The sequence below is a fragment of the Argiope bruennichi genome, chromosome 4, assembly GCF_947563725.1.
Source record: "Argiope bruennichi chromosome 4, qqArgBrue1.1, whole genome shotgun sequence".
NCBI lineage: Eukaryota > Metazoa > Arthropoda > Arachnida > Araneae > Araneidae > Argiope > Argiope bruennichi.
In genome coordinates this window covers 111,762,206-111,782,903 of record NC_079154.1, presented here as the reverse complement: position 1 = coordinate 111,782,903, position 20,698 = coordinate 111,762,206, and the positions used below count along the sequence as shown (strand labels likewise).

At 25.3% G+C, this 20,698-nt stretch overlaps 1 protein-coding gene across 1 annotated transcript; it reads right to left on the bottom strand.

Annotated features, from left to right (window-relative positions):
* Positions 1-1,122: 1,122 nt before the first annotated feature.
* On the bottom strand, positions 1,123-19,870 carry LOC129967167 (nucleolar protein 56-like). The gene is made up of 11 exons (XM_056081864.1): positions 19,808-19,870; positions 18,488-18,692; positions 17,244-17,414; positions 15,899-16,091; positions 14,135-14,322; positions 11,654-11,805; positions 9,744-9,844; positions 8,382-8,521; positions 7,038-7,159; positions 3,761-3,932; positions 1,123-1,210 (listed from the first exon to the last, which is right to left on the bottom strand). Coding segments are annotated over exons 2-11 (1,365 nt in total). The 5' UTR covers positions 18,612-18,692; positions 19,808-19,870; the 3' UTR covers positions 1,123-1,208.
* Positions 19,871-20,698: the final 828 nt, after the last annotated feature.

Genomic DNA, 20,698 nt, shown 5'->3' with positions numbered 1-20,698 from the left:
ACTATTTGATTTTTTGGAGCTTGATTTAAATTATTAAAATTAGAATGGGAAAAAAATTCTATGTGTAATTTAACATAAAAGTGTCAAACTGACTTTATAAAATTTATTTTCCAAACATGTTTGAAATATTCTTATGATGCATTTTATATTTAAGGATCTGCATATGTAAGAATTTATTGTGTTGTTATTTATAATATTTAAATAATATCAATTGCAAAATATTTTTTATGTTATTATTTAGGTTTAATTGCATTTTCAATCTTAGTGCATCTGTAAAGGATCAGAAAATAATAATGATAAGGATCTGTTTCAGAATATAAATAGAGAGTGAAAACACATCTTTTGTATTTGCTTTGGGTACATTTGAAAATTTCAATGCGAGTTTTATACGATAAGAGTAAAACAACAAATGGCAAAATTATTAAGAAATATACTTGAATCGAATTCAGAAAAAAATTCTTTCTGATTAAAAAAGATTTTAGATCTTTAAACAGAAATTCTAAACATTTCAGGGTCTTCCTGTATAGATATTCAGTAATTATTTTTATGTATTTAAGTTACCTTATAAAATTGCCATTCTTTAATTTAACAACATAATTTGAAAATTCTTATTTCCATTATCTTTCTAATATCTACATTATCACTAAATTTCAGATTCACATCTCTGAAAAAGTTTTACTGCGCTGGTAAATAATGAGGTAAGTTTATTTAACAATGAATAATGGCACATCTAAAATCTTGCTGTTGTTTTAAATATCATAAAGTTCAAAATTAAAATTAGAGTGTGATAATTTTTGCAAATTTCGATTTTATGATAAAAATAATAAGAATACAAATCTGAAATTGATATTTGTTCAATAAGAAGTTGATAATGTATCTTTCTCAGTTAAATAAAGATAATCTTTTAATACATTTTCAGCCTCCAGATTTTTGTATGTTTTCTAGACTCACAAATCAAATAATATCAGGATTTGGCAGCTAGGCATTCATACGAAGAAACTTTGACAATGAAAGAATTAAACTAAAATTATTAATGCAGGATTCTAAAACAGAGCAAATAATGTTGAAATGTGTTGTATGATTAAAAATATACATAATTTTTTTAAAAAATTATTTTAATTTCTTATGTACATGGGTATATACAAAGTATGCTGGATGTGGTTTCCATCAGTTCTCTTTGCTCTTAAGGTTTCCTCCCAATGAACATCCTCTGAAACAAAAATAAAGTTAGATTAATTCAATATAAACACAGATGTAGCATTTGAAAATTCACGAACAGTCATATCTCTGATAAAAATTATAAAGTGAGTCATGTAGAAAATAACACAGCTTTCTTTTTTGACAAAAATGCAAGAAATTTCAGAATTCTGTTGATTGGAACCACCATAATATAATCCTTCCACAAATTTATAAGCTTTATTTTAGGATTAAATGAGATCATATATTTCCTCTTAAAACTGTAATGTTAGTGAAGAGAAAGATAATTCTTCCTCTTTTTCAAAAAATTTAAAGGTAAGATCTGTGATTACTTTAGAATATCTATGAGATTACTTTTTCTAATCTTTCTTCTAGTTAAAGTATGCTCTGTATATATTGGTACAGAGTACGTAATAGCTAATAAACAAAAGTAAATGGAAGTGATCTGGTCTATGAAAAGCTATCTTGCATATTCTCTAGTAAAGATGAATATTCTTACCACACCACCCACACCACATAAAACTGTGCACCTTCAGCAAGGCCAGAATGTTCAGATTTTCACCTTCAGTGTTCCCCTCACGTTAGCTGTGTAGTTTACAATATAAAAAAGAATATAATACTTAAATAAGTTGCATGATATTGGCAAATAATAATGAAGAAATACTGAATCTAAGACGATTGTTTTTTGGTGATTATTCGCTGGCATGCAGTTAACCCTTTCTAGGGCCATGATAAGTATGCTTCCCACCAAATTTATCAATCTTTGTATGAAATTATGTAGGTCGGCATGAGTTCCGACACATTTTTTTAGTTAGTCAGAAACTTAGATGCTTCAGTTCTTTATCTCAGACAAAATGATGTCTTGATTTGTTAATTATTAATTAATCAAATTAAATTTATCTAATAAGTTAAATGAATCCCTTTTCTTATTTTAATTTCAAGCCTAAAAATATTTTAACATAATGACTAGAAAAAATGGCCCTTTAAAAGGGTTAATACACAAATATTCAGATTATCAAGTATGTATTTTCAACGCTTTTTTCCCAATCAATTAACGTAGAACTACACTTGCAGTTGCAATGTAGGATATTAAATTTCATTTATTTAAGTTGCTGAATTTACATGCATATAAAATATACTTTGGTAGATGGTAAATCTATACAAAGATTTATTTTCAAAATATGATAAGAATCTACTCTTTAAATACTAAAACTGATAGCTCAAATTTTATGAGTGTAAGGTATAACGTTTTTGAATTGCGGCATTTATATGCATGGGAAAATACTAATGTTCAATCTCTTTACAGATTTCATTGCAAATTTGATAAGGACCTATATATTTTAGATATATAAACTCTGTACCAAATTTTATCTACTTTCTTACATTTTGTAGTTATTACAATTATTTGTACTCCAAATAGACTGCTTATGCACAAATCTCATTGAAAATTTGATTCCAAGTCCATATATCAAATGCCATAATTCATCCAATTCAAAACATTTTTTTTTTTTTTTTTTTTTTACTCAGGTAGGTCTGAAGCGTGAAGATACATCACAATCTCGAATTCTAATCTTTTGACATTATAATACTTTTTCTTTTTGTACAAGAGAAAGTAAAAACTAAAATCTATGGTTAAAACTGAATGCATTTCACTGCACCATCAGACAAAAAAATAATATTTTATTATTGTATTGTTACTAAAAAACATTGAAGTATTTAACATTTACTTACAGAATTAAAAATTTGTTGAACTCTGCATAAAAATCATATATGTAATACTTTTATTACATTAAAATAAGCCTATGAAATTTAATAAGTCTGATATCTGATTAACAATGTTTGCCTGAAAATAAAATTACACTATTTTAATAAATGCTGATAATTTCATTGCCTTCAAATGTCTTTGTTATTCATGTCTCTCCAATCAGCAGTTTTTTAAGACTGGAATAAAATGGGTTTATTAACCTTAAAAATTAAAATGGCTGCTAATTTCTTAAGGTAGGATCAACTAAAGAATCTAAATGATGAAAAATAATAGAAATGCCTTGATTTTTTTTAAATGTCTTTTATTAAGGATAAATCTGGATTATGTTCATTATTCTTACAAAATTTCTGTGAATAAAAAAGATTTTCTATGCCATTAATAAGCTTGTATTTATTTAATATACATGACCCTAGTGGGTTGTTTCTTTCAGATACGGACTTTTAATCAAATAAAAATAAGTTCATTCTCAGATATCACAGAAACATTCAGGATGATATCTGTTATATGCATGCATAAAAAAGTAAGTGGGTTAAAGTATTGAATAATTTCAGTTTCCATATAGGAAAAAATTTCAAGATAGCAGTCAGTTAATTATGCTAATTAGCTATGTTAATAATAATATGTAAAAATATGTGAATTAACTTGAATAATCAATTAGAATAAAAATGTCCGTTTTAGTCCTTTCCATCCAAAACAATTTTGTGAAGACAAACAACACTTTCAGTAAGTTAAATATGAAAATGGATTTTATCCATTTCATGTAGCTATTAAATTAGGTATATCATTTTGATTACTTACATATTTTTGATTTTCTTTTCCTCTTCTGTTTCTGTACAGAAACATCTGATGGAACTTCCTCCATCGTTTCCACTTCAGGTTCAATGTTATTTTTTCCTTCAATGTTAGCCAACTTTTGACGCCTCCTTTCCTTTTTCAGTTTTCTACGGAGAGCTTTCTTGGCAGCTAAAGCCTGCAATACACATGAAAAGAAAGGGCGAGTTAAAAAGATAATTATTTGTAATGAAATTGTTTGCCATAAGAATAAAAATACAACTACACTCAATTATGGTTGAAATAATGCAATCCTTTTAATTTCACAAAATAAAGATTCAGTTTATGTATACATTCTATAGTGAAATACAATAAATAATATACTGAAATTAAAGGAAAATTGTTAAATTGAATCATATCAGAACTTAATAGGGAGAGAAAAAGGGAATGATTCTTTCCTTGCTCCTACTATCGATTCTAATTTCCTTTCCTCCACAATTTAATATGCTAAAATATTTCTAATTTTCATTTTAAATAATATGTGAGGGACAAGAAAATAATAAAAACACATTGCAGAAACAAGATTTAAGTTAATGCAAGCTGAAAAAGCAAAAATAAGAAACTTAAAATTAATTATAATTTAGAATTTATTTTGAAAAACGTGAATCAAAAATGAGCTAAAGTTAGGAAGACTTTAAAACTTTTCTACTCAACTTCAAGGAATATCTTGCTGGTAGTGATAAGTTTCAAAACTAATTCAAAGCATATGTTAGTAATTATGAACCTGACAGGCAACTTATTTAATTTCATATGTAAAAATAATTGAAAATATTTATCAGTGCCAGCAAAAAAGAAAAACATTTCATTTGCCAATTTTTAAATGTTACCAAAATTTTGCCTTTAAATCTGAACATGATCTGGATTAAAATAATAAAATCAGTAATCAGTCACTGACAAACATTGTTTTTCATTATTAATTAGTTGCACAATTAGGGATTTCAGAAATTAAGAAAACAAAATTTGAAAAGCATAAGAATACACATTCCTATGCTTTAAAAGAAAACAAAATAGTTCAGAAAAATTTGCTTTTTCTTTCATTACATTGCAAAATTCCTTAATGTGTGTTTTAACATTTTTCAAAAATAAGTAATCTAGTAAACACAATGAACCAAATTAATCAAGAATTAGAGGTAATTTAACTCTTAATACATTACAGACTAATGTTGTCTTATGCTGTCAGCTGTTTTTATGAATACATAAATGAATTATCAAAATCTGAGTTAACTCAAGTTTTCATATCTAAATGGGTTTTTTTTATTCTTAATGAGTTAACTTATTTTAGTAATAACAAAATTAAGTTAACTCATAATCAATTCAAAAACATATGGACATCAAAATCTGAGTTAATTCTTGAGAAGTCAATAAAATATCAACAGTCCATAAAAAAAATCTATGAATAAGGGCTTTGCACTGATATATTAATAAATTTGATTCCATTCATGGATTGTTGAATAATGGATTCATAATGGATTGTTGGATTTCAATGCTTATTTTCCATCCCTCTTTCCACTTAAATAGTTTTTCCCTTCTCTATAATCCATTAAATGATATTCAGAATCTCATCTTATTTACTTGATGAATTCTGGCCAATTGCTGTTTAGTGCATCAGGGAATATGGAAACCTTAAATCTAATAATATATGTCAACATTTCTATAATATATACACACAAACATTATTGTGTGTATATATTATAATGTAAATCAATACTTTCAATATAAACTTCTCCTCAAAATTGGTGTGCTACATACTTCAATTAATTTCTAAAGTTCAACATAAAGGCGAAGGTTTCAGAAACAGACGGTAATTTACAGTTTATATCATAAATCATTAAAAGAATTTAATTTAAAATAATATTAAATCATATTCTGCATCAGTTATTAAAAATTATATTTATCAATTTATATTTTATAATTTCACATGCCATTTAAAAAGAATAATACATAAATTCATTAGAATTGCAAAACAAAATTTATATTTTAAAGTGTTGAGTTTAGTTTTTAAAACAAGTAATGGGTTTTCCAAGATTAAATTTAAAATTCAATCAGCATGTCATAATATTCCCTTTTTCACCATTCAGTTTTTGCAGGCTATATTACTGGACTGAATTATGATTAACAGGTCGAGATTCATATTATTTATTGAGATAAAACGCAATAAACAGGCTTTTTAGGAAACTAAATTTGGGAAAAAAACCACAGGTAAATCTATGAATTCATATGCAGAATATATAGCTGTAAAATAATGCAGTTAAATTATACTCATGATACTTATATACCATGGAGAGGAGGGAGTAATGTAAACTTATACAAAAATGATATATTCTGTAACAGTTCACAGTTAAAGAAAGCCAAATGTAGGTAACCAAAATCATCATCATAAAAATTATGACAGACAGTAAAAGAAGTCCATTAATGCTTTACATATAACAACAACTTAATCAAAAATCTTGAAACTGCAACCATGAGTAGGCACTTCAAACACTTATAATTGCTATATTGACATGCAAAAATACAAGAACATTATTTTATGTTTCTTTTCTGATTTAAATTGCACTGATGTGAGAATTTTTAAATAAATGTTTACTTTATTAATTGATTTGCAATTGTTTTTAAATATCACATCTCTAAATCCACAGCAAAATAAAGTTTTGAAAACGATAAAATAATTCAGAGAATAATACAAAATCTCTGAATAAAACATAAAATTCAGAGATTTTAATATCAGATATCACACAGACTTAGAATAAAAAAAGGCTGAACTTCCTAAGATAATGAATTGTGCTAACCATAGGCACAAAGAAAGAAAACAAGTCTGATAAATTGAACAAAATGAATAAATTTATACAAAAACATTCCTAGTGCAATTAAAATACTGTGTAATTCTTAATTAAAGAAACATTATTGATCTCCAGAATAATAAAATTCAATTCCAAAAATATGTTATGTATGTAAAACAAAATATCGCCAATAGTCCATATTTTGCAAATAAATTTTCAATTTTAATAATTTTTTATTTAAAGCTCTTTTAAGGTAATGAGTTTTTTTAACATAAAGCCTTAAACTTAAAAATTCCTCTTTATTATCATTGCAACATTCATGCAATTCAAAATTTCTTTGCATTAGTACAATTTATTACATAAACATAGAGCTATTTTGTAAACATTAAGTGTGAATAAAATTTTTTATAAAATGGAGTTTTAACGAAACTTTTTGCATTAAAGTAAAAGTTTGATTAAATACTCACTGCTTTCCTCTCCTCATTCACAATTAAATCAGGAGCAATTCCTAAATTCTTTATCTTATATAAATTCACTTGGTTATCAACTTTTCGCTTCAATTTCTGCCCATATACATCTGTAGGGATTACTAAAGACAAATAAATCACAATGAAAATTTTGGTTAAAGAGATCTAATATAAAATAATAAATAAAAAATACACAAAATTTATTACAAACATAACAATAAAATATTTTAAATCTGAGAGTAACATATTTAAAAACTTGCAAGAAATTTTTTTTAAAAAAAGAAGAAAAATTATTTTTTTGTATTTAGTCACAAAAATTAAAGAGCATGGATTCTAAATTTTCATGCTATAAAAAAGGTAAATAAAAATGTTTAGAAATGAAAGGAAACAAAGCATATACGTCATCACTATGTATTTTTGGACATTTATTTATTCAGAAATTCATTTGAATCATCATAATTCCTGAAAAAAAAACGTTATAAGAAAACAACACAAATTCCTAAAACTGCTCATAATCTTGAAAAGCCATTATTTTTATCAAATTGTTGCAACTCTTTTTTTTTTTAACTAAAACTGATAAATTTTTTCCCATTTCTGAAATATTCATGTGTTATACAATACATGAAAAATTTCATTGCATATAGCTAAATTAAATTGTTTAACATTATGTTTACAAATACATTATGATATAATCAATCAAATTACTATTTCCAACAATAGCATATAGGCCATAATATATAAAACTAGTAAAAAACAACTAATTAAAAGTACATTATAAAGTCCTTATTATATTTTAATTCTATTCCAAGAAATATCTTTCCACACCAAATTATCAAGCAGCAAATACCACAAAAACTTTTTCAAGATCCCTCCTAATAATGTATGGGATTAATTACTTTTCCCCTAACATAAAATAAATTTGCAGATGCGTTTGCATATATATTCAGTTATCACATTGGATATATAAAAGTGCTTACATGAAATAAATTCCATTCAACTCCTGAGCTGCAAATTCAATAATGAATAAGCACTCAATTGAGGCATGGAAACTTTTAGTCAGATAGCTTAATATTTAAATTTTAACAATAATAAATATCTATGATTATGATCATGGAGAATTTTAAAATATATCTTAAAATAAAGAAAAGTTATCATATTGCTAAGGAAATGGTCTGGGATTTGTTATTTGATTACATGTATATGAAAAAAAAATTAACTTGTTCCATTTAATAGCAGTACTTAAAAGAGACAGTACGAATAATTTCTAAATTAGCCCATTATATTATGAAATCTATTATATCTTATTTTTGCATAAGGAATTAAATACTTTAATAGGATTCTCACCACTAAAACAGTCAATTCTTGAAGCCAGTGAACATTTGTTTGCTAGGTATCTGGAAGTACGTCCTTTCAAATATTTGCCAACTAATGTTGATTTCTTTAGTGAACCAAAAGTCTCTTTTTGACCTTTAATTTTTAGAGTCCTATAAATAAAGGAAAAATATATTATTTTAAAAAGAGTTGCCCTTACACTTTGTACAGATATATATTCCAAATAAAAATAAATAAAATATATGCATTGTTTAAGTAAAATAATCTTCATTTTTTTTTTTGGTCAGTATCCATAATTTTCAACAAATTCTTATGAAAAAATTTTGTATTATTGAAAGAGAACTGCAAGGTTTATCATAAAATTAAAAAAGTATCCCTACCCTAACTTCAATTCTCAATAAATACCAATGGAAACAAGTTCCATTTGATCAAATTTTCTAAGAAAGTTTTCCACAAATGTGGGAAAAAATCTAAATTAAAAGAAAATAATTATGATAAATTTATTAGTGATGAAATTTAAAAATATACTGTTTTCAAATTCAATATAGAAAAAAATGTTACAAACAAATTCCTTAAAGTTTAAAAAGAGATTTTAATTATACGAAAAAAAATTTCAAGTCTTTTGACTAACATTAAATAAATTAAATGGGATGTTATAAATTTTTTTAAAAATAGCATATAAAGTAAAAGTTATTTTTGAAAATCTTATAATAAAGATGAGGGATTGGTGACAAAAGAAACAACCCAAATACCACATAACAATAAAAACAATATGATAATTAAAAATAATATTAACTATATCTTTAATTGTTCTAATTAATTTTAATAACTGCAAGTTATAAGATTACATTTCCTGAGATTTTTCCCCCCTATTTAAATAAAAATTTCATGTTAGTAAATTGTCATGTAGCTGTCTGCCAAATTTATACACTCAATAAAATTTATATTAAACGAACTGATTATTGACATTAAAATTCTAATACACAAAAATCAAAAGTGAATCTATTTGTATTTTGATAAAAAGAGAACCAGATAATGCTATTTAATAGAATAATTTCTATGTTTTTTGGAGAAAATACATACAATTAACAAAAAACAGGAATTCTATTCAAATTTAATCATTATGTAAATCATACTCTTAAAATATTAACAAATTAAACTTCGGAAATTTAAATTTTATGCAAAATATCAAAAAGATGCTATAAAAGTTATCATTTACTGATGATCAGATTAAAACAAAGCTTATTTGATAAAACCATTAAAATAATTATATGTTAGTATTACAAAAAAGAAAGAAAACCACCCATAAAGATTGACATAAATTATATTCTAAAACCATAATAATTAAACAAGTATATTGAAAAAAATAATTACCTAAACAAAGATTTTTGAGCACCTAAAATTTGAACAGTAGATGCAGGAAATTTGGCTAAATTGGTTAAACTTCCAGCCTGAGAGATTAACTGAGCTCCAACCTGTCAAAATTAGACACAATGCATGAGAATCAAATAGTTATTAGAAAAAAAAATGAAAAAGAATAATCAGCTAATGAATAAATCAGAAAGCAAACAAATTGCATAATGAACACATATTTCAAATTCACTGAATAAATACAAGGAGCGAATATGTAAGATTCGTAGAACCGCATTCTGTTGATGCTGCTATAAAGCAAATAAAAAGATCAAAGAGGATAACTAATGATTTACAAGGAATAGCAATGAAAAAACAGGAAAATTAAGATAAAAAAATGAAAGCATTATTCATAGATCAGTTAGAAAAACAAGATTCTGACAATAATATATAACTTTTTTCTTTACATACATAGCTAGCTTATTTCTGCTCTCAGACATTTAGAAATGCTTTTCTGAACACTCTATTAAAATTAGGATAATATATGCCTAAAGAAAGGAAGAAAATTTATTTTGAACTAGTCACACCTTACCTACAATTATAATCTGTCAGCTGCTGTTGTATTTAATTTAAATATAATTTTACTTCTTCAACAACTGCTCACAATTAAATTTACATAGTAGTTACACTGCTGCTAACTGTTTTCAAGTTCCGGTAAATTAAAAAAAAATTATACTCAGACATTTATTTCCTCTTTGACTTGCAATTACATAACTGGTTTTTGCTTTTAGAAGATTTTAAGTGATTTACTTTTATTAATAATAATGATGAATGTGCATGTGTTGTTGCATGAGCTGTCCAACCCAGAGCATTAAATTTAAATTTATCAAACTGGGGCATATATTTGCATTGGAAAAAAAAAAACGTAAAAAAAAAAAATAATAAAAATGATCCCAGATGAAAAGAGCATTTAAAAAAAAATTATTAAGTAAAATTAAGTTAAATTTTGATGTTTTTCATAAGTTTTGATAACTTTCAAAAATATCATTGCACAAAAATAAATTTCATGCCATTTCAAAATTTAGGAAACTGTTTTTTTAATGATATTGATTTATAGTCAAGAGAATTTTTCCTGATTTTTAGCAATTTTTTTAAAAAATTTCTAATTTTTAACATTATATTACACTGTTGTCCTTGAATTCAAAATTATCAATGATTCATCAGATATTCCTTAAAGCTAAAGAAGGATTCTATTTAATATCTGTGTAATTTACAAGAAAGAGAGAAAAAAAGAAAAAAAAGCGTAAAGTTACACTATCCTGAAATTTAGAAGATGAATGAACCAGATATTTATGATTTCGAAAACACTATGACTTCATCAGATTACCTCCATTATGAAGTTTCATATTATATATATATATATATATATATATATATATATATATATATATATATATATATAATGAACATAATACTTATAAGACGATTTTTAAAAAGCAAGACTTTAATATATGCCAGTTAAAACAGAAACACAGACAAGAAATTTTATCTCAGATTTAACTGAAATAAAAAATGCACAGTGAGCCTGATTGTCTAGTTAAAAAGGAAATAATATGGAGCCTCTAAAAAAGTAAAATATTAAGAATAATATTTACAAAAAAAAGCAAGAAAAAAGATTAATTAATATTAAAAATAAATGCAATAAGAAACAATTTTTCATTTTAGTTAAGAGGTTTATAAAGCCCTAAGTTCCCTTTTCAATCATTATATTATATTTTAATTTAAATTCCCCTACTCTTTCATATCATTCCTTTTTTGATAAAATCAAATCTACAGACACATACACAAATGCATGGAAGTTTTACATATTTAAAAACAGGTAATATGTAACATCATTTTAATAAATAAATTTTTAGTTAGGAAATTATAAATACCTTTTCACCAATCAGAGCAGATAAATTAGGAGCAATTTGTCTCATTTTTGAATTTAAATAGTTGTTTGTTTCTTCCTTACGTTTAATTAATGAAACTATTTGCTCTATACAGTTTACAATATTTTCTATATCCTCTTCAGAAATATCCATACCTGAAAAATATTTTTAATATTAGTTATTCAATCTAATTTACTGTATATGAATTTTACAGAGCTATGGTTTCATTCAAGTCAATCAGCTGTAACAACATTATACCTTTAATCTATTGCTTTTAGAATGACAGAAGTACAGAAATTTTTTTTATCATATACTTTTTCCAAACACCCTATATTATATATCAACTTTTCAAAAATTATCTAAATTTAATATGTTCAGCGAAGAATGGTTAAAATTGGAATTATTCAGTCCATTATAAGCTGCATCAAATCTAGTATATGACAGTGGGCATTTACATTGAAGCACTTTTTTTCCTTCTTTTTTCTCTTGTATAAAATTAGTATATTGTTTTGACAGGTTGGTATAATAATATATTAATTTTATTCAAATCATAATAACAATACATATTCCTTAAAGCACCTGATTTTGGGGGAAGATCCCTTGGATTCTAGACTTTTGTGTTTAATGGTACTCTGCTTTTAGAATTAATGTACATAATCTCCTAAAAAGTATTGTTGTATTATTAAAGAAAAACTGTTTCGATGTGATTATCTGTTGTCATACGCTATCACACTCTAATAAAAACATCCAGATCATTACAATATGTAAAAAAAGAAACTTCCTTTCAATGGGAGAAAAAAGAGAAAAAAAAAGCTACTCTCTCCACATACTATATTGAGAACATGATTTTTAATAATAAAAGATGGCTAAAGAGATTGTAATAAAACTTTCTGCTTGTTCCTTTAAACAAAAAAATAAATTATAAAATGCACATGGGAAATAAACAAAACTTAGCGATAAAAGTATGGAGTCATACAAATGAATGCATTTAACAGTTATATTAAACTAAGTAACAAGCCATGAGGATATCATAAGAATATCAATGAACATTCTAAAATAATATTTATAAAACTACACTATTTATTTTCAAAAGAGAAATATATATATATATATATATATATATATATATATATATTAAGAACTAACATTTCAATCAAAACTTAATCCATATTTACAGCTTTGAAGTAAAGACAATAAGCAAAATTTCATCCATTTAGATCTTTGTTCACATGCACTTTTTTTTTTTGATGATGATTGCAATATTTTCTCTTTCCAGGGGTGTTTGTGGGACCCCAAAAAATCCCCTGAAACTTTTACGGACTTACTACCGACATTTTGGAGTTTCGAGAAGGGGGGGGGGGGGGGAGAGAGAAATGAAAAATTACAATTATGAAGTATTGAATGACCTAATTATAAAAGTTCAATGAATTACTTTTTTTTGCAAAATTAATAACCATTAATTTTTCAAAATTAAGACCTTTGAACCCAGGTCACGTGATCGCACATCTGGTCGAACGAAGTCTCTCCCTTTTTTTTCTGCCGCGCCTACTTGCCGAAAAGAATCCAGAAGAGAATGTCCGAGAACCGGGGGAATGAGTCATAACTCACAATAAGGAAAGAACCAAAAAGAAGTTTTTTTCCCCCTTTTCAAGCATTGTCACTGCCTTTGGAGAAAGAAAGGAAAAGTTTTCACCACGCACACTGACCTTGCGTTTTCTGCTTTCAAAGCAAACAAAATTACCCAGATCAAAATAAATAATTCATTATTATTCCTACTTCCTTTTGAACGACGATCCCCGGAATTTCCGGGTATCGAAGTTCAAAATCCTCGGAATTCCGGGGTTTCCCCGGAGCACAAACATCCCTGTCTTTCTATATCTTAACACAAAAAATTAAAAAAAAAAAAAAAAAAAAAAAAAAAACTCTTATTATAATTCAACTCCTATTAATTTTTTTTAAAAAAAACTCTTATCTAACTCATATTATAACTTCACTAAGAATACTTTCAAATAACTAATTATTTAAATAAGCTTGTAAAAGCAAGGAAGCTTCCAGATTTTTTTTTCTGTGACTAAGCAGATAATATTGCACATTTGAAAAAAAAAGAAATAGCTGTATATATAAAAAATAAAAAGCAAACAACATTAAGGTAATATCTTCCTTTATTGTTGTATTCATACTTGAAATCAAAACTTGCTAAATGTCCTGACTTGTTTTAATAATACAATACATCTCAATTAGTTAAGAAACTATATTTGCAATGCTATTTATTCTCTAACCATAACAATGTTCGAAATTGAAAAACCTTTGTTTTCGAGCACTATCACTGTACTACATGCTGGCAAAACAGATTACTTGCATTATAAAATACTAAACCAAATTTTACTAAACAATAATGCTATATAAAATAAATTTCATATATTTAAAATAAATAATATATTAATAAGTCTGTAATACAATAAGTATGTAATAAAAAAAAATTACCCATAGAAGTCCGAGCAGCTTCAATGATTTCCTGAACTTTTTCAGAATCGTTTAAAATAGCTTCCAATGCATATGTTACCTTTACGGGTATGAATTTTCGATTTTTTATTTCTTTAACACATTTAATATATGTCTGAAGATCTGGCAGTATAGTAGAAAGTTCTGGAAAATGGAGTGAATACCAATGCCTAAAAATAAAAAAAAATGCATCAATCATATGCAATAATATCTTCAAAACATACCAAAATCTGTATCAGCCAATGTGTCATTTAATTTGTAATGTTTATTTATTTTATTATTCTTTATGACACAATAAGACACTTTAAATAATTATATCAATACATCTGACAATTTTCTCATTTGCCGAGATATTATAATACTGTTATGCGGAATATTTTATGCATTTACACATTACATTTTTATGCATTTGAAATGAATTTAAAACTATTATCATAATTTATAAATTTTATGCAACTGTCTTTTTTGAAATTTTCATGTCTTGACTTTATATAATTGTCTTTATTAGCATGTAATATTCTTCTGAAGAAAAGTTAAATGCTTCTGCAGAAATTTAGCTTGAACTTGGGAAAAAGAATTAATATTGCTTCTAGAAATATCTGATTTCTTATTTTAGGATAATGTGTAGGCAATATTTACAATTTCATAAAAATTACAACTTAAAAATAGAGTTAGCATAAATTTTAACGAAGTTTCAGTGTCATACAGAAAAAAATGTCAAAATAATCAAACATATATGAAATAAACAAGTGTATGAATTACTTGAAGGGAAAAAAAAAAAATATTTAAACCATAGCCATTTGTCATCTGCACAATACAGTAATGAAACAAGACAAAAAATAATTTTGCACATTTTCAAATTTTGGATAAGCAAATGTGAAAACAATTTTTTTTAAAATTATCTTAAAAAATATTTCACATATAATAAATAAATTCATTTTTTCTAGCAAATTTAAAAAAGAAAATAAATGAAGCATTTTAATTTAATATTGAATTATTTTAGTATATTTTACTTTTACATTTTATTGTAATGCAATGACAGATTTCCTTACTACAATTTGTATAGATAACTTTTTCCCAAAGTAAATAGAATAAGTAGAGAAAATTTAAAATCATTAAAATAATATGTATATTAAAACAAGTAAAAACAACATATCAGAAAAAATTATTCATATATTAATAAGGTATTCTTATACCAATTACTTTTACTAATTAATACCATGTCTTTCTTTTTTAAATTGCTCTCAATTTTCATCCTGAAAACAATTTTAAATACAGTATTATAATAAATGTTAATATTTCTACAACTAAAATTTTATCAAACAACATCTCATTTAAAATACAATAAAAATGGACGGAAAGATTACTTCAATATGAAGCAAAAACTTCCTTTAATATTAAATTTAGTTACATTGACATTCTGTTAGGAAGCTACACATGGGCTTTTTTGAGATGGTCATCATTATCTCTTATTCTGATAAAATCATAAGGAGTGATATCCGAGCCTAAAGTTTATCCATAAATTACCTCACCAACCAAAATAAATCTATATGAAGACTACATAAATGGCAAATCTTCACTGGATTCTAGTTTCAAAATTACAATCTTTCAATTTTGAAACCAAGAATACTTACCGCCACAGTAGCCATTTTCATGTTCAAGAAAGAATTCATAAAACAATGATAGAAGAAGAAATGCATTTAATGAATTCAACAAACTCAATTATCATATCAAATATTTAATTACCTAACTCTTGACCCTAAAGTATTTATATCCTTATTCAGCTGATCACTCATATCAACGGTTTCTGGAACCAGTCTGTCAAATTTGACTTTCAGTTTTATTCTGGCGTAGTGATGAGAAAGTCCCAATTGTGATCTGTCAATAGTGGCTTGATCTTTATAACCTTTAATCAATTTAGGAAAATGGAAACGGATTCCTTCAAAAACAGAAAGGTAATGCAAAGTTAATAAAATACAAATATGTAAAAAGTATATATCTAATAATAGGTATGCAGGGAAGAAAAAAAATATAAATTCATATAAAAAATTATTAAAAAATCAATAAATTAAAACATAAATTAACAAAAAATGTTCATTTGATTTTTTTTTTCTTTTTCTTTTCACAACATTATTGTTCCTTAAGTCTGAATTTTTTATAATTATTAAACCATTTTTTTCCCCTTACATTTTTATGTATTTCAAATGCAACCAAACATATGTGAAAAGAGATAATGTTTTGAATAAATAAAATCAATCCTAACAACTATTTAGCTAATGCAAGAAGGAAACCAAAAGCATATAATACATGGTCTCTTAAAATTATTTTGCAACTATTTCTAAGATATTCAGAGCATTTTAATTTTGCATTCACACACTTTTTTAAACCATTTTCTAATATTACAAAAGACTCTAACATAACCATGGTGAACAATTTAAAACATGCTGCCTAATGGGCTTTTATTATTTTTTTTTTCATGTTAAGCTCCAAGGAAATTAATTTACAATTAATAACATTAAAAGAATGGTAAGCCCCTCATAGTAATTTCTTTTATATTTTGATGAGTAATACATGATATTTATCAATGCCTTTTCTTAAAAATAAATAAAAAATACTTCAAATTAGGAAGTTTTGTTTAATAGTTAAAAAGATAATGTGACTATTTTAATCCTTCCCTAATTGCAATATCTAGTAAATAACTGCTATGGTTCAGGAATTTTTTCAAGTAATAAAAACACTAAATGAAGCAACCAACAAAATTTCAAAAGGAAAATAGAATGTCACTCATCCTCCCCCCCCCCCAAAAAAAAGCTATAATTTTAATTTTTTTTATTGCTATCCAAGATAGTGATCACTCATTGATTGGTGAAATTTTATGAATTTTGTAATCAGACTATCTTACGATAAATGCATCGGCATGAATTTTAAATCCAACCAATAATTTCAATAAATGAAAGGATAAATAAATGATTACTAGGGAAGTGAAAGAGATTAGGTTATTTCAAAATAATTTAACATATATATTTTTTAATAAAGGAGCAAATACATAAAACACAAATTTTGTCCTCCATAAAAAAAAAATTAAACATACCTCTAATAACTTCCAAAACAACTCCAGAAGTATTACAAGCAATTCCAAGAGTGTCTGTGATAGATGTGCCTAATGCAGTATCTGATACCCCAAGAACCACAGATTGTTTACCTTTCTTTGCCTTTGGGACATTATTTTCCAAAAAAATATGTAAGTCCATATGAAGTTTGCCTAAAATATATATATTTTTTAAAATCCTCATAAAGTAATTTTAAGTTCAATTATATTATCTCTTAAATATATTATTTATGTAAATTACAAAATGTAGAGTAGTAAGTTTATGTATTATACAGTAATATTCAATTTTAAAAAAATGATTATTTTTCAAAGAAAAATGTATGATAAATTAGAAAATTGAATTTAAAAAAACCCAAAATCAAATTTTTAATGCATTTAAACCTAAAATGTTACTGAAATTAAAGGGAAAAAATTTTAATTCATACAGAATTTTACAAATTTTTTTATTAATTATGTAATTTAATAAGCTTTCACTGTGACACTATACACAAACACAAAATTCTTTAATTTATTAAGAAATAAATATATACAATATTTTCAAATTCCATATACCAAATCTTAAGAATTTGATTATGATCTACCTAATACTGTTCAACAAAATTTCAAAAATATAAAAAAATAATATAATTCTCTTAATAAATTACCTTCATGGGAAAATAGTTTTGAAAATAAGCAGCTTTAATTAATGCATAATAATTGATCAACTTTTTAATTTGAATGAAGAAACCTAAATCATAGTAAATAAATTCTGTGGATGGATTTTATAAAACAAATATTCAATTCAATATTTTTTTAGAATGTCAGATGTAATATGTACTTTAGTGTTGAAATTGATCATTTACATTTAAGCACTTTTAAAAATGATTGTTTGTTAATTATATGTTTAAAATCACTCTATTTAGGAGAAAAAAACTATTTTTTGTGACTTATGTTGAACAGCAGGGAAAAGGAGGTGAAATATTAATCATTCAGAGGTAAAAAAAAAACTGTTTTAGCAACCTGAAAGTAAAAATTCCATTGGTAAAGCATCAATATCATTTGAAAAGAACTTTTTCTTTTTTACAGAGCTCTCAAACGGCAACAGTACCAAAGTTCATAAATAACAAAGGGGAAAAAAAAATATTATAGAGATTATTATCTATTAGTCAATAATTATATACAGAAAGAGCTTTATGCAATACATTGATTAAACAGATACTTTCACAATACTGAAAAAAATAAATTACCTTTCATTATGCATTGCATATTGTCATAAGCTTCATTAACAGTTTCAAATGGATGAAATGCATGTAAAAACACAACACTTCTGAATTTACTTATATCCAAAATACTGTTTTGCACTTCCGGCATGAATATAGCAACTTCTTCAAATTCTGTGGTTCGGAATAATCCATATCCACAGGAGCTCTCAAAGAGAACATATAACTGATGCTGAAAAGTAAAATTTAAATTTAGGAAAATATTTCATCCTTATAATTACAAAATTCAATAAAATAAAAGCTATTAGAATTATACAAATGAAGATATTCTTTAAAATTTTCAGCCAACATTTAGGATTAATAACTAGAATTATTATTAGAACAGCTCACATTTTTATAAGAATCAAGCTCAAGATTTTTTCATTTTGAAACACATGCAATCATTTAAAAACAAACATTTTAGAATTCATTTTTATAGTTGTTTTTTTAATTAAAATTTGAAGCTGTTGAGCGGAGCAAAAATAAATTACAAACAATTAAAATGCCAGTAATTGAATAACATACCTATCATCTCTCTAATACAAAGGATCAGAATATTAATGAAAGAAAGAAGTTGAAAATATTGTTTTAAAAATGGAATAAGTTCTAAGCTGCTGCATGGGAATAAAATATTTTCCATTTGCAATAAATTTACCATTACTGCTATATGACAACATAATCAAACAAGATAATAGATTGTTAGTGAATCAATTTGGCTTAAATTGTCAATGGAACAATTTTTGAGCATTAGTACTTTTTGACTAAAAATTGTCAGACACTTATAATCTGCCTTATTGACTATTTGTATAAAAATAAAATATGATCAGAATGTATGGATTTTTTTTTTTTGATATAAATAAGTTCTATTTAAGACAATATTTCAATTTTTAATAAAAAAAAAAATCAAAAATGAAATTTTCCAAAACTTTTCCCATGTTCATTTGCTCTCTCCCTTTCCTTTTGCTTATATAAAACTGATTTTTTTTAAATAATTTTTATATGAAAATATTGAAAGATTATGAAAAACCATATTTTACATTTGAAAATTTTGGAAAAAAAGATGTGTAAACACACAATAACACTTGTATTTCATTTTTAAATATATACTCCAAAAACAGTTTTATTTTTCAACAGGAAGAATAATTTGCATAAATATTACAAGTATACATTCTTATAACATGAATAAATAAAAATATGACAAAAATATTACACTGGTAATATTTTATTTATTTTTATCAAAAGTTTACACTTGTTAAGTAGAATTTATTCATATTATAAGAGAATGCATTTTATGTAAAGATTTGCTACTTTTTTCACAAGCAGGAAAAGGTTTTCAATCTGATTCTCTAGAATATTCAGAATCAGTTTTGTTCCGATTGTATATCATGATCACTTTCCAAAATTCCATCATTACCTGACAAATCTGAGCTATCATCATTTTCATTATCAGTTGGAACACTTGTAAGATTTAGAATCTCTGCCAATGATGTTCAGCACAGCCATGATGTTGTCACAGCCATAATGTTAAATGAATTTGCGGTACATAGGGCACGAGTCAATTCGACCCCAAGCCTCTGAGGGAAGAATGAGATATACTGCTTCATTGATTTCTGCTGTTCTAATCTTCTACTTCTGGTCCCCCCACCCCCATAAAGATATTGTATGTTTCAAGTGTAAACTTATATAAATTCCAAGAATTTCTAAACAAATGAGACAGGATGCTGTCAAAAAGACCCTTGTGTGTCCTGAAGAGCCAAAGTAGGCCAATTTTTAGACAATTAAAATTTGTCTAATCAGCCAAAATAAAATATAGAAGATGATCATGACTTTATCTGAAGCTTTATCACATATATAAGAATTCTTTAATGAGCTTAATAATAAATTCTTTATTAAGCATCCTTTATTTATAAAAATAACATATCATTTGCTATCTCTGTCATTTAAACTACATTTATTCTTTCAAGTCAAACGGATTAATAACATAAACATGTTTTACGATACATATAAAGAAAGATAATCTAAAACGCTCAGTAACAGTGGATAAAAAATTACTTACCATTATTTGTTATCGATCAAAAATGTTTTCAAACGAAATCTTCAATTAGAAGAACACGTGTTTTCATAAATGTTTATTTCGTAAAAACAGCGGTGCGGTTATAACCGTATAACTGAATCTCAATAAACGAATCATGAAAAACT